At 41.9% G+C, this 13,406-nt stretch overlaps 2 protein-coding genes across 2 annotated transcripts in view; one reads left to right on the top strand and one right to left on the bottom strand.

Annotated features, from left to right (window-relative positions):
• cnih2 (cornichon family AMPA receptor auxiliary protein 2) overlaps nt 1-6,081 on the bottom strand; it is a 15,315-nt gene extending 9,234 nt beyond the window's left edge. Inside the window, exon 1 of the mRNA XM_036967930.2 lies at nt 3,885-6,081. Coding sequence (XP_036823825.1) covers nt 3,885-3,965 — 81 coding nt within the window. The 5' untranslated portion in view covers nt 3,966-6,081. The remainder of the gene's footprint in view (nt 1-3,884) is intronic.
• A 745-nt stretch (nt 6,082-6,826) lies between these two features.
• On the top strand, nt 6,827-10,281 carry LOC110509984 (WD repeat-containing protein 74). Its single transcript, XM_021591239.3, has 10 exons — nt 6,827-7,003; nt 7,209-7,315; nt 7,467-7,591; nt 7,959-8,022; nt 8,172-8,315; nt 8,429-8,530; nt 8,823-8,979; nt 9,305-9,447; nt 9,587-9,640; nt 9,749-10,281. The coding sequence occupies exons 1-10, from the start codon at nt 6,943-6,945 to the stop codon at nt 9,929-9,931; spliced, it is 1,140 nt and encodes a 379-aa protein (XP_021446914.1). The 5' UTR covers nt 6,827-6,942; the 3' UTR covers nt 9,932-10,281.
• The last annotated feature ends 3,125 nt before the right edge of the window (nt 10,282-13,406 follow it).

Consider the following 13,406-nt stretch of genomic DNA (forward strand, 5'->3'; position numbering starts at 1 on the left):
TGGTGTTTTCTTTCACATTCACAATGTGTTATTCTCGTTCAATTCCAATCATATCCCTTTTAGCCTCTTTTCACAAGATTTCTTATCATCTTAAAGGGGTAATCTGCAGTTGCTACAAACATTTTGGACTTGTAAATTAATGATATGTACACATTGATTCTTGAAGAATATCATTTATAATGCCTCGTGAGCTTAGCTCAACTGTCATACCCCATCAGAGCCCAAAATATAAGCTTGTTTTACTCCAATGTTTTTAAACAATGTCAATGTAAACAAACACTACATAGCCTCACAACATGGTTAAAGCTATAATTTTGGTCAGTCCTTGCATCCATAGCTACATTTTTCCAGCTCCATCCCTCAGCTTTTTACCAAACGAGGGGCGGGGAGTTCTTCTGTTATTGTGTCAACTGCTGATTGCTGCATTAAGTTTGCAATTCCCATACCTCCATTCATCCTTTTATATCTTTTGAATCCTTAGTCTCTCTCTGTTTCTCACTGTTTCTTAGATCTCCATCTAAGCATCCCTCTCTGCCTCTCAACATTCCTCTCTCCCTGTGACATCCATCTTTCCCTTTCAGAAACCAATGTAACTCTCCACATCTGTATTTTACTTTCAACAACACCTTTCCACCTAATAGATCTAAACCACTCCCTCTTCTCGGCCCGTGCTATCCGGGGTCCTTGGAACGTCCCTACCGCTTTGAAGTTGAAATGTAAAAGGTAAAGGTAAGCGTTAGGGTTAGGTAAGGGTTATGGTTAGGGTAGGGGTTAAGGTTAGGGTAGGGATGTCCCAAGGATCCCGGATAGCACAACCCCCTATTCTCTGTTTCACGCTCCTCTTCGTAGTAAACAGATACAGTTTCCATAGTGATCTGATGAGCCCCTTAGCGGGCACCATGGTTACTATAGAAGTGAACAAGCCATCTCATTGGTTGAAAGACACACAGAGATGGGGGGGGGCGCAAACCATGGAGGGAGGCAGATGGGGGTAAGGGGTGGAACAAAATGATAGTTTTATAAGCATTCTCAATAACATTGCTGACGCATACACACACTCTATCCCACCTTTTTACCTTCCCCTTCTCTCACACAGGTACATACACACACTCTATCCCACCTTTTACCTTCCCCTTCTCTCACACAGGTACATACACACGCATCTCTCCCACAAACACAGACACACACACATTGACTGACTCACATGCAATGCAGTCTCACCCACTAGTCAATTTAGTAGTCAATACTTACAGTAATTTCAAACCAGTCTTTTGTAATGAACTGATAATGCTGTGTTGAATTTCAAATGAACAATGTCTCCCTCGACAGAAGGCTATAGCTGAGAGAGATGAGCTCTGGCCTTTGTGCAGTCTGTGTCTGAGGCTTTAGACATGTAGAATACTGATTGTGAAGAAGTCTCCAGTGACGCCTGTACAAATTCCTATCATAATTCTGCAGTCAGTAGGCTGGTCCTTATGATGAGGGTTGCATTAATGCACATATATCTCTCTCGCCCTCCATCTAATTGTCTCCCCATTCCTACTCAAATTTAAATTCCTTTTCACTAGCTCATGTTAATAAACGTCCTGTTTATGGTGTCATACAGTGCCATCGGAAAGTACTCAGACCCCTAAACTTTGGGCTCCCGAGTGGCGCAGCGGTCTAAGGCACTGCATCTCAGTGCAAGAGGCGTCACTACAGTCTCTGGTTTGAATCCAGGCTGTATCACATCTGGCCGTGATTGGGAGTCCCATAGGGCGGTGCACAATCAATCAATCAATCAAATGTATTTATAAAGCCCATCTTAGATCAGCTGATGTCACAAAGTGCTGTACAGAAACCCAGCCTAAAACCCCAAACAGCAAGCAATGCAGATGTAGAAGCACGGTGGCTAGGAAAAATTCCCTAGAAAGGAGCGTTGTCCAGGTTTGGCATTATAAATACAATTTTTTTCTTAACTGACTTGCCTAGTTAAAACAAATAAATGTCCACATTTTGTGTTACGTTACAGACTTATTTTAAAATGGATTTAAAAAATAATAATCCTCAGCAATCTACACACAATACCCCATGATAACAAAGCGAAAACCGATTTTTTTAAAATGTTTTTGCTAATTTATGAAAAACTAAAAAAGAAATACATTATTTACATAAGTATTCAGGACCTTCGCTATGAGACTTGAAATTGAGTTCAGGTGCATCCTGTTTCCATTGATCATCCTTGAGATGTTTCTACAACTTGATTGGCAAAAGGCACCTAAAGACTCGAAGATCATGAAAAACAAGATTCTCTGGTCTGATGAAACCAAGATTGAACTATTTGGCCTAAATACCAAGTATCACATCTGGAGGAAACCTAACTTGTCGGGATCAAGGCAAAGATGAATGGAGCAAAATACAGAGAGATCCTTGATGAAAACCTGCTCCAGAGCGCTCAGGACCTCAGACTGGGTGGGGCAAAGGTTCACCTTCCTCCAACAGGACAACGACCCTAAGCACACAGTCAAGACAACGCAGGAGTGGCATCGGGACAGGTGTCTGAACTTGAACCCGATTGAACATCTTTGGAGAGACCTGAAAATTGCTGTGCAGCAATGATCCCCATCCAACCTGACAGAGCTTGAGAGGATCTGCAGAGAAGTGTTAGGGAAGATTCAGAATTTGTTGGTAACATATGTAAGATGTTTTATATTTATCAAATGTGTGTAAGTTAATTCTCATCAGAATGGTATTTTTGTATAATACTGTGGGCAGGGTTGCAGTATCTGTTCTATGTCAAGACTAAGTTGCATGGCCGCTGAGAGGGGAGAGGTCAAAGTTTCATCATGTGTAAACATATCTTTTACTCTCTACCTTTCCCATAGTGGGGAAAGGAAGGTTGCAGTGTCTGGAATCATTCTATGCTCCCTCTTATGTTGTTTCTATCTTAACCTATAGCCTCACCCTCCTCTCCGTGAGCTTGTCCAGGAGGTTGTATTTAGAGTTGGTTGCATCTAAATGACAATTTGATATATGCCTGTTGATATGGAGGATTTGGTTTATAGTTTCACGGGTTTGGGAAAGGAGACAAAGCTGAACGATGAGTTATGTCTATGCTGTCTGACTATGTGTGTCTTTGCTATTAAAGGAACTCAGTTGTATTGGAAGGGGGCTCTCAGAGAATTCATGGTTAGACACTGAATCGATCTGAGAGTCACAGGGTTGTGATAGAGCTCATAATTAAAGATGGACTTTTATAACTAACTCTGACTTGTGTGTGTGGTTTGCTCCCATGATTTGGTAAATAGAGGAAATTTCCACGACAGAAGCATGGGAGAAACTCCCCAAATACAGGTGTGCCAAGCTTGTTGTGTCATCCCAAGAAGACTCAAGGTTGTAATCACTGCCAAAGGTGCTTCAACAAAGTACTGAGTAAAGGGTTTGTTTTTGCTTTGTCATTATTGGGTATTGTGTGCAGATTGATGAAGGGAAAAAACGATTTAATCAACTTTAGAATAAGGCCGTAAGGTAACAAAATGTGGAAATGGTCAAGGGGTCTGAATACTTTCCGAAGGCACTGTACATGTGCTTATTATAACAACAGAGAGAGAGAGAGACACTTCCAGTACTGATATTAATAAAATAAATAGTGAGTCACAGATGGGCACGTGGGCACACATTCACACCAACCAATGGCTAGACTTCAGTTATTGCATTGTCTCATACTACTATTACGTTAAGTAGTCTTCACCCAGAATTATAGGTATTTCTCAGACCAACCAATTCTTTATTTCAGGTACGAGTCACAAAGCAAACAAGAGAATATTGCTGAAACATGGTTTAACCACCATCACCCAGAGTTTATAAACATGGTTAAGGTGAGTGTGTGTGTGAGCTCAACTCACCTGCCAGATGACGAAGAAGATGAGTGCGGCACACAGCACTAAGGTGAGCATGTAGCAGAAGGCCGCGAAGGTGAACGCCATGGCTGTGTCAGCCAGCCTGACAACGAGTTGGGTCGAGAGAGGGGGAACTTCCCCTCCTCTCTCTCTCTATTGATGACTATCTCTCCTTCCTCAGGAGGTTTTTGTCTGTTCTTCCACTCCCTGCCCTTGACTCTCTGACTCCCTTCCCCTCTTACGTTGTATTGAGAGCCCAAATTGTCCAGGTGAGGAGCTGAAGTACTGTGTTGGAAGAAAAAATCCCTGCTCCACTCTCCAGTCTATCAGCTGTGGTCTCTCTATTTCTGCTTATCTAGGTTGCTCCTTCTGCTTGAGTTCCTCTTTCCTTTTCATGAGTCTGTGCAAAATATTTTCTTCTCTGTCACACATACAATTTGCAAAGCGGTCAACAGGCACAGTTATTCATGGAGAACAGCTACAGCTGAGTAATGCTCTTTCCTCTGGTCCCAGCCTCCTCTGATTCTAGACAGGGGTTTTGTGCACTTTGTGTCTGTCCCCTCCCCCTTCCAGTAACCTCCACTTTGCACAATATCCACACACCTTGCTCACAGTGACACAGCTAGTAAGTGACTACCTGACACACTGGACTGTATGTAAAGTAAAGAGAGGAATGATTATTGTGAGGTGAGAGACAGTATGGCTTGTGGTCATTATAGCAGAAGTTTGCAGTGTTATGGCTTATTATTATTCAGTTGCTTAGAAAAAAATCATGATGGCACATATTTCAAGAACAATATAATTGTTAGCGCACATCTGTAATAGGCAAATATATATATTTATTTATTTACATTTTAACTACAAACATTTATAGTTGTAATTGGTATTACAGATTATTCAAAAGAGATTTTGATTTTGGTATATTCTGATATTTCAATGTTTTTAAACGGAGCAGATATGCTGTCAAGAAAGAAAGGACTGTTTTGTAGGCATATAATTGTCCATTAATGTAAAGAGAAAGGATATTTTGTTTTTCATACAATAACAGCAATTCATACATGTGCCCCATAAATATTCTTACGATGACAGTTATTAGTGATAATTTATAATAACAAAATGAGCAAAGATCACCAGCTTACAATCAAATGATCAATTTGATAACAATAGCTAGCAATGATTTGATAAATGGTGCTGTAATGTATAGAGGAGAATATAAATAAACAGCAATATGATAGAATACTTAGCCACTCCACACTGAGGTCTCAAATCAATAAAGACTGATGAACGATGGATGTATCAGGATAATGCTAATCTGTGATGATGACGATGGATATTTTGACTGATCTTAATATTGATCAGAGTGTACCTGTGTTTGGTGGCAGATGCGTCTATCACTGAATATCCAACTCCTTCCTCTTCCCACTCTGTCAATTTGGGTCGACACCATGTCAGAATTCTCTTCCTTGCCTTTCTCTATCTATCTCAGTCGCGTCCATCAGATTTCTTCACGCATATGCTTTTCAGTGCTCACTTGCAGGGTGGAAAAACAGCATTTAGAGAATCAACTATGTTTAGATGTTAAAACATTTTTTGCTCTTATTTGGGTGCCAGTCTTTTTTCTTAAGAAAGGCAAAACATCTCCACAGCCCTTAGAAGTCTCTAAGTTCATTAATTCCCCTCTTTCTCATGTCCCCCTCCATCCTCTTTCGCTTTTCTCTCTCCAAAGCTCCCCCTTATGTTTTCTCTTCTCTTTCTCTAAAAAAGAATGGAACGATTTTGAAAACAGACCAAGAAAGACTCTCCCTCATGTTCTGTCCTCCTCAGTCTCTTCTTCTCTCTCTCAGACGGTCTGATAAAGCAAGATTTGGATCACCCTAGAATATACCGGCCAAGTGCATTCAACAGTCTCTCCCTCCCTCTTTCTCTCTCTCTCTTTCTCTCTCGGTCCCTCTATCCCTGGCTTTGAACCGTTGCCGTATTCCCTTGTTCCCCAGAGATGGTTGAGGGGGCAGGGGAAGCTCCAAATATTTTTTTGTTGGCTTCCCTTGTTTGTCTCTATCTACCCCTCCCTCTGCTCCCTTTTTCTCTCTCTACCGCTCTCTCTCTATCGCTCTCTCTTTCTTCTCTCTCTCTCACTCTCTTTATCACTCCCTCTCTATCTCTCTCTCTCACTCTCTCCTGCTCTCTTTCTCTCTCTCTCTCCCTCCCTCTTCCCCTCTCATTGTGTCATGATGCTGTGTCTCCTATTCTTCTGTAATTTCCAGAAAGATGAAAAGGCTCTCTCTCTTTCTTTTAAGTATATGATTATTTCTCTTACTTTCTTTCCCTCCCCTTCTCTGTTTTCTCAAAGCTACCTCTATCTTTCTGTGGTCCTGCTGTTTTCGCTCTCATCCCTTTCTACCCTGCCAGTTTCTCTGGTACTCTTATTCTCTTTGGAGGATTTCTACAACTTTCTAATTCCCACAGTTCTTTGGCTTTGGATATTAAAGTGCCCATGCTGTTTTCCCCCAATCCCTTACCCCGGTCCCCTCTTTTGTCACCCACTAAATCCATGCCAATAGCTAATCTCTGGTAAATCCTCCAGGGTGACCTGAAGTCCAATTTTCTCTTCTCTTCCTTCTCCCCTGCCTGTCCCCTGCTCTACCTCACTCCTGAGTGCCACTCTAATGATTACACACTTGAATATTTGAAAAACACCAATAGCATCAGAAAAAAGACCCTTTTGAAAATTAAGTCAGTGAATCTTACATAATGTAAAAAGAACAGCAAAATGAATGTTCTCCTTTGGTGTCTTGTGGGTTGCTTCTGTGTACGGCCCTCATCTATCAGTCTGAGTGATACTGTAAATATCATTATACTTTGTCTGCAATAGTGGCTGTGGATTTTGGATAGATGCAGTGATGTACAATGTAAAACTCAAGAGCACCATCTCCTGGAAATGTTATATAAGAATTTTGGTCGGAACAGAAGTACGGTGACTAGTGTATCCCTACGGAGGACATTCTGGACACACCATTAACGTGTTAAAAAAATTGTTTTCTTGATAATCTTTTCGTTCTTTTTCATGGCAGACAAAAGTCAAGTGTGCTCAGTATGGGTTGGATCGGAAACAGGGATATTAAAAGGTAAAAATTCTGTATCTCAGTAAACTTAGCCATGTTGTGCTTGTGTGCTGGTTTGTTAGAGCTAGCTAACCACCCCACGTGTTTGCTAGCTAGCTGTAGCTAGCTTGATAGTGCATTACCCAATCCAACACAGATTGGTTTGGGAATGATGCTCATCATCAGGATATTTAAATGTCTCAATTACTCTGTCTGTCTGTTTCATTAGGAGTGAGCCTATCCAAAAAACAGGCTTTCAACTTCTGTGAGATGAGCTGCCTGAGCCGGGACCAGGAAGTGTGTGTCCTAGGCTGGGGAGATGAACATGAGACTGAGGTGTGTATGGGGGCTCTAGAAAGTAATGGAGCCCTTGATGATGTCTGATCTGTTGGTCATTGATGTGTTGGCTAAGAGTGGACGTAGATCTGAAAGTTTGCCTCATGAGTATTGTGCCATTCTGTTATTTACCGGAGTGTCTCTGTTCTAGGTACTGGTGGGGTCTGTGAATGGCACAGTGAAGACATTTAGCACAGAGAAGGGCATCTTCACTGAGACCAGACAGTGTGGGGAGAGCACCCAGGGCAGGTTCACAGGAATTGCTGTCACAGACAGGTATAGTCTTGTAGATGAAGACATAGTCATAACAAAACCGTACACACCAGCAGCTCTGTGGTCATGTGTTGAGGATACTGGGGTGTATTCATTTGTCGCAGGCTGTAGTAAAACGTTTGGTGTGTTTCAACGTTCTGTAACAGAAATAATTTGCCATAAACATAATGTTTTGCAACTAAAACTAGCGTTTCTATTGGACAAATGGTCCCTCCCCGTTTTGTTTGCTTCCGTTTGTTTCCTACAGTAAACGGTTTCCATTGCAAAACGTTTTGCAACAAGCCAAATGTTTTGCTACGGTCTGAGACTAATGAATACACCCCTGATGTTGACACTGGACTGACTACACACTCCCTGTGTGTCTCTGCAGTGCTCTGATCACGTGTGTGGAGACAGGACTGCTGAGGGTCTGGAAGGAGGGCAGCACAGACACAGTGAGTGACACTGCCAGAATACCACTTGGGCCCCCTAGGGGTTGTTACATTGCTGATGGATACTAGATACTTATTAATGAACAAGGTTCACTGTCTGCCTTTTTGTGCACTGCCAGTTCCTTGAACATAACCTCTGTCCCTATATCCAGGTTGAGATAAATGCAGGGACGAATGTTTGTCGGATGCGACAGAATCCCTCACAGCGCAACCAAGTGGCCACAGGTGGGAAGGAGAATGGCCTAAAGGTCTGGGATCTGGAGAGGCCTGAAACACCCATTTTCACCTCTAAGAATGTAAGAGCGTTAACAACTACATGTCAAGGAATTACAGTGGGAATGTCTACATAGTATGTTATTATTTTTAGGTGATTTTGCATTAACACAGTGCTGTGTTTTTGATGTTGCAGGTACGTAATGACTGGCTGGACTTGCGAGTGCCAGAGTGGGTCAGAGACATGTCCTTCATCCCAGACTCCGATAAGATCGTCACCTGCACAGGTCACCACCAGGTCTGTCTGTCTCTTCCTGTACAAGCCCTGCTCTTAGACTAGGTCTGCTGGTGTTCCCAGCCACTGACCCAGAGCAAAGTCCTCAAATGATACGTCCAGCTGCAGTTTGCTCAGTAGTGTGAAAAGGGACTCTTAATGGTTTTAATAGTCCCTTTTCTGTAAAGATTTTAATTCATATTGGTCAAGTTCAGGTACCAGGATGAATGACTTGGATCACGTCTCTTTGCCTCATTTATCTAAGGACGTTACAAAAGACATCTATTTTTACTCATGTTTGTTCTCTCTCTGTTAGGTGCGAGTGTATGACCCAGCCTCTCCCCAGAGGCGTCCGGTTCTGGAGGCTCATTTTGGGGAGTACCCCCTCACAGCCCTCTCCCTCCCTGCCAACCAAGACAGTGTTGTAGTGGGCAACACGCATGGAGAACTCGCCATCTTAGATTTGCGGAAAGGTGAATGAGGCAAAGGATGTCTGCTTGTTGACATGATTGTGCATTTTCTTAGCCATCTGCATCAGAACATTTCCATGTTAGCCTCATATCATTTTGCCCATGTATTTATTTTTCATTGTACTACATTAGAGGCATTTTGCTGTATTTGCTCTATGAAGCATCTGTTTAGCTTTATTGTTCTTTGCCTGTAATGATCAGAATTATCGTCTTCTGATAGTCATGTAGGGTTGGAGCTTTTTATGTGTGCATGCTGCGTGAGATCCTCTCCTTGACTACAGTCTGTTGGTTGTATAACCCTGCCGCCTCTTCTCTCCATTCGCTGCAGGTCTGGTGCGTGGGTGTTTGAAGGGGCTGGCAGGAGGAGTGCGGGGGCTGCAGTGCCACCCCTCTCTCCCTCTGGTGGCTACCTGTGGTTTGGATCGCTTTCTGAGAGTACACAGCCTGGAGGACCGCTCCCTACAGCACAAGGTACACACAAACACACTATCTTTCTCTTACACTCTCAGTACACCTGAAGCTAGCTACACAAACCATCATTAGGGAAGCATCCTAGAGTTGTTTTTAATATTTGTCTTCAAGATGTTCTCTCTCTCTGTCTCCCTTGCAGGTGTATCTGAAGTCACGACTCAACTGTGTGCTTCTGTCCAGCAAAGATCTAGAGGTAGGGGAGAATTTAAAGTGCTATGAATTATACTTTTGCTGTGAATGTGTGATTTTGCTGCAACAATATACTGTAGTGTGTTTACAGTCTCTCCTTCCTCCATTTCAGCTGAGCAGTTCAGCAGTAACCGGAGATGTGGAGGAAGTGAAAGAAGAGGGAGGTGAAGTGGATGAGGTGTGGGACACTATGGAGATGATAAATGACCAGGCTAAGAAGCGAGCAACAGACGAAGAGGAAGCCGTAGTTACAGGTGTAGAGAAGACTACGAAGAAAAGAAAAGTGGTCAAATGACCTGCAGTGGAGAGCTTAAGGAAAGGGCTGTGCTCTATGAGAAACGCAGAAGCTCTAGAGGTCTGCCAAAAGTCTGTGTTGCGGATGTACAGACTGTTTTCCTGTTGAGTCTGTACTGAAATGGCTGTAGTTTTCCTATTAAAACTAAACTCACTCTGGAGTTGTTTGCATGCCCTTCAATACCAACTTCCTTGAAATGTAGCTAACATAAATAATATATATTATTTTTAGCACACAAAATAAGTGTATTGTATGTACAATATCTCAGAACTCTGAACAGGATTGGTTCTTGTAAGTATGTGTGACAGCGAGTGCAACGCCCCTAATAAAAATAACGATGGCGTCTGGTACCATTGGTTGGCTTGCTTCTGTTTTGGTGTCTGCTGGAATGGAGTAGAGTGTGCTGATTAGGAAAATCACTCAGCACGATGGGTGTCTTTTTTAAAGCGGGGCTGAACTTCCCGATATGACCTCTTTTCTTGGCTTAGTCATTAAGAAATGCAACGGCCGTGACTGAAGCCAAACGAGTTGTCTTGGGGGTGTGGTTTAATGTGTGTGCGTGAGTGGTGAGCGTTTGTACATTCACTCTGCTAAGTACATAGTTACAGTCACTCACCCTCCTAGATAACTTGAAACAGTCCAACCAGGTCTTGTCTTGAAGTCGCCTAGGCTAGCTGATGCTAGCCATATTCGCCAATTAGCTTCAGCCGGCTGGTGTGTGACCGTGGCAAAGTTGGTTTGAAATTGGTTAGCCGATCTCTGGGGGTCGTTAGGAACGGTCAATAATTTGGACAATGTTTTCATGTTGTACATATTTTAGTTGTCTCTTTAATTATTTGTATATCGTTTTTATTTTTTTAAAGTTTAAGAGCTATTGACATACATGTTGTCCCATGTACATTGTGTAATTGACTGATGCTCCTTAACTAGATCCATAGGGATGTCGACTATCAAAGCAAAAATACTTTGGTTAATTTAACCAAATGGACCATGGGCATTATGATCTGGTCGTGTGCAGCTGCGCTCAGAATTGATGATTACTTGGGTGCTGTGGGCAGGATTCAAATAAACCCAACCAAAGGAAAGTGTCACGGTAACCTTCGTTCTGTGACATACCATCTTTTCCTATCTCACAAATCTCTGTTTTGGAAGAGACTGACTTCATGACCAAAATTATTCTATTTACACGAGTACATTTTGACACTAGTATAAATGTTTCTGACTCATATCAATGCCACATAGGCCGATTTCAAAATTGGAAGTAACTTTTTAGGGGCAGTTGCTCTTTAAATCTGTGAAGTTAGCCCAGAAGTGTTTTATAATTTGTGTTTTGTCAGTTTGAGTAAATATGTCTCTGTTAATTGTTTAGATTTTAGCCAGCAGTGGTGTGTTCTGTGGAAATTGATGTTTCTAAGCCTAGGGAGCAAGGGTCTAATGAATGATTCAATTGAATTGCTACCTTATTCAAGAGATAGGCCTATCTTACATTTAGGGAATCAAGGTATAATAAACCTTGGTGTAACGATAAGTGTTGGTTAAATGGATTAGTTATAACCATGATTGAACAATCACTTGTGTAACTTATCACTGTGGTTGACAAAGTACATTATTGCAGTGTGAGTTTCATTAGGTTTTATGTCTTCAAATTGACCTGCTGGGATTTAAGAGTTGCTTGTGACCTTGTGGGTGTATTGAAGACAGCACCACGTTTCTCTAGTTTCATGGAGAGCAGTGTGTGCTAGATAAGATACCTGTGTTCGACTCATTCTGAGACTGGACTCTGTACACGGACACACCCCTTCCTTAACTCCCGATAAGACCAGCCTGAATCAAGGAGGAAACAACTTAAAAGAAAGAAGAGTTTTCTCTTTATTTGTCAGTTGCAAATATATTGCTGCTCAGCATTTACTTTCCGTTCAAAAATGACATTCAAGGATAAATACTTTTTTGGGTCCCAAAATAAATAATACCCTGAAGAGGTGTCATGTTCTCTCAGGGAAATAACACATCCACACGGTCTTTTGCAACATGTCATGTGTCTAATAAAATGGGAATGACGTTTGTCACCTGATTGTCGATAGACCGCAATAAGGACAAGTTAGAAAGGGTAAGTAGTTTAGGTGCAAATGGCACAAAAAGGAAAAGATTGTTGCTAAACTGGCCAGATGATGTACTTGATCCTAAGACCTCATAGGGTGGAGGAAGGAATGTTTTAGTATTACAAAACCTATTGGAGTGGAGGGGGCCTCAACACAGACTGTGGGCTTGTGAGATTCATGTTTTCAGTTTCCTCATATCAATGGTGTGGAGCTTATTTAGTATTTTCTTTCTGCTCGTCTAAGCAGGGATCCGTCTTTTTTATACATGACGAAAACCGATGCCGTGGGAAGTTTTCATTACAATCATCTCTCAGTTCTCAGTAGACATTCACACTTTATGAGAAGAGATGACATTTTACAGCAATGGCCTGTTGGATTAAGTAGGAGCTGAGAAACCAGAGGATGTTGCTGAATTGAATTGTAAAAGGTCTGTGCTCTTAGAAATGAAGTAAAATATATCCGTAACTTTCGATATGTTTTATATCTCTGCACTGATAAAAGACGTGTACCCTTTAACCCTCTTTTTAACAATCATTAACACTCTTCAAAAGCATTTTTATTATGCTATTATAAAATCTGTTTCCCTTGTTCAGTGTTTAGAGTCCAGAGTCTTGTGCTTCCCCTGCACTATTGCCTCATGATCTCATTGAGTTTCATCTTTGCTTACTCCAGTAATTAAGAGCCAGTGTGTGTGTGTGCGTGCTTGCTTGCGTGCGTGCATGTGTGTGTGTATTTTTAGTCTTACTATCCTTGTGGGGACCAGAAGTTCGGCTATTTCGACGGGTCCCCACAAGGAAAAGGCTATTTTAGATTTAGGAGTTAGGTTTAGGGTTAGAATTAGGATTAGGGTAGGGTTAGGAGTTGGGGTCAGGCTGAGGATTAGGTTTTGGGTTAGGGTTAGGGGTTAGCGAAAATAGGATTTTGAATAGGAATCAATTGTATGGTCCCCACAAGAATAGTAAAACAAGCGTGTGTGTGTGTGTGTGCGTGAATTTGTTTCACCCCTTTTGCATTTCTTTCACAGTATGTAACAATCCTTTTTGACAAAACGCTGCCAGCTTGTCGACCACTGAATCGTTTGGGATGTTTCTGACTCTAGTCTAGTGACTCCAAAAAACACAAACTAGAACAAAAGTTTATCCAACCACACAATCCCCACCATGTTAGCCAACCACACCAGTGTTTTTTCATTGAAACAATTTATATTTTCGCTCAGAGCACTGATCCAGAGTTGGTGGAGAAATCTGACATTGATCAAGGTGCAGAGTTCCACTCAGTTGTATACTTTAGTACGGGTTTAATGATAAATCAGTGCTGCCACATAACATGGAGCTCACACTGACGAGCCAATGAGATCAAGTGCGTTCATGGGAAGT

The sequence above is a fragment of the Oncorhynchus mykiss genome, chromosome 29, assembly GCF_057628025.1.
Source record: "Oncorhynchus mykiss isolate SJ-2025 chromosome 29, ASM5762802v1, whole genome shotgun sequence".
NCBI classification, from domain to species: Eukaryota; Metazoa; Chordata; class Actinopteri; order Salmoniformes; family Salmonidae; genus Oncorhynchus; species Oncorhynchus mykiss.

Coding starts and splice junctions, on each gene's coding strand:
- LOC110509984 (XM_021591239.3), top strand. CDS start 6,943: ATGGCAGACAAAAGTCAAGTGTGCTCAGTATGGGTTGGATCGGAAACA. Junction 7,004..7,208: donor GGAAACAGGGATATTAAAAG/GTAAAAATTCTG, acceptor CTGTTTCATTAG/GAGTGAGCCTATCCAAAAAA. Junction 7,592..7,958: donor GGAATTGCTGTCACAGACAG/GTATAGTCTTGT, acceptor GTGTCTCTGCAG/TGCTCTGATCACGTGTGTGG.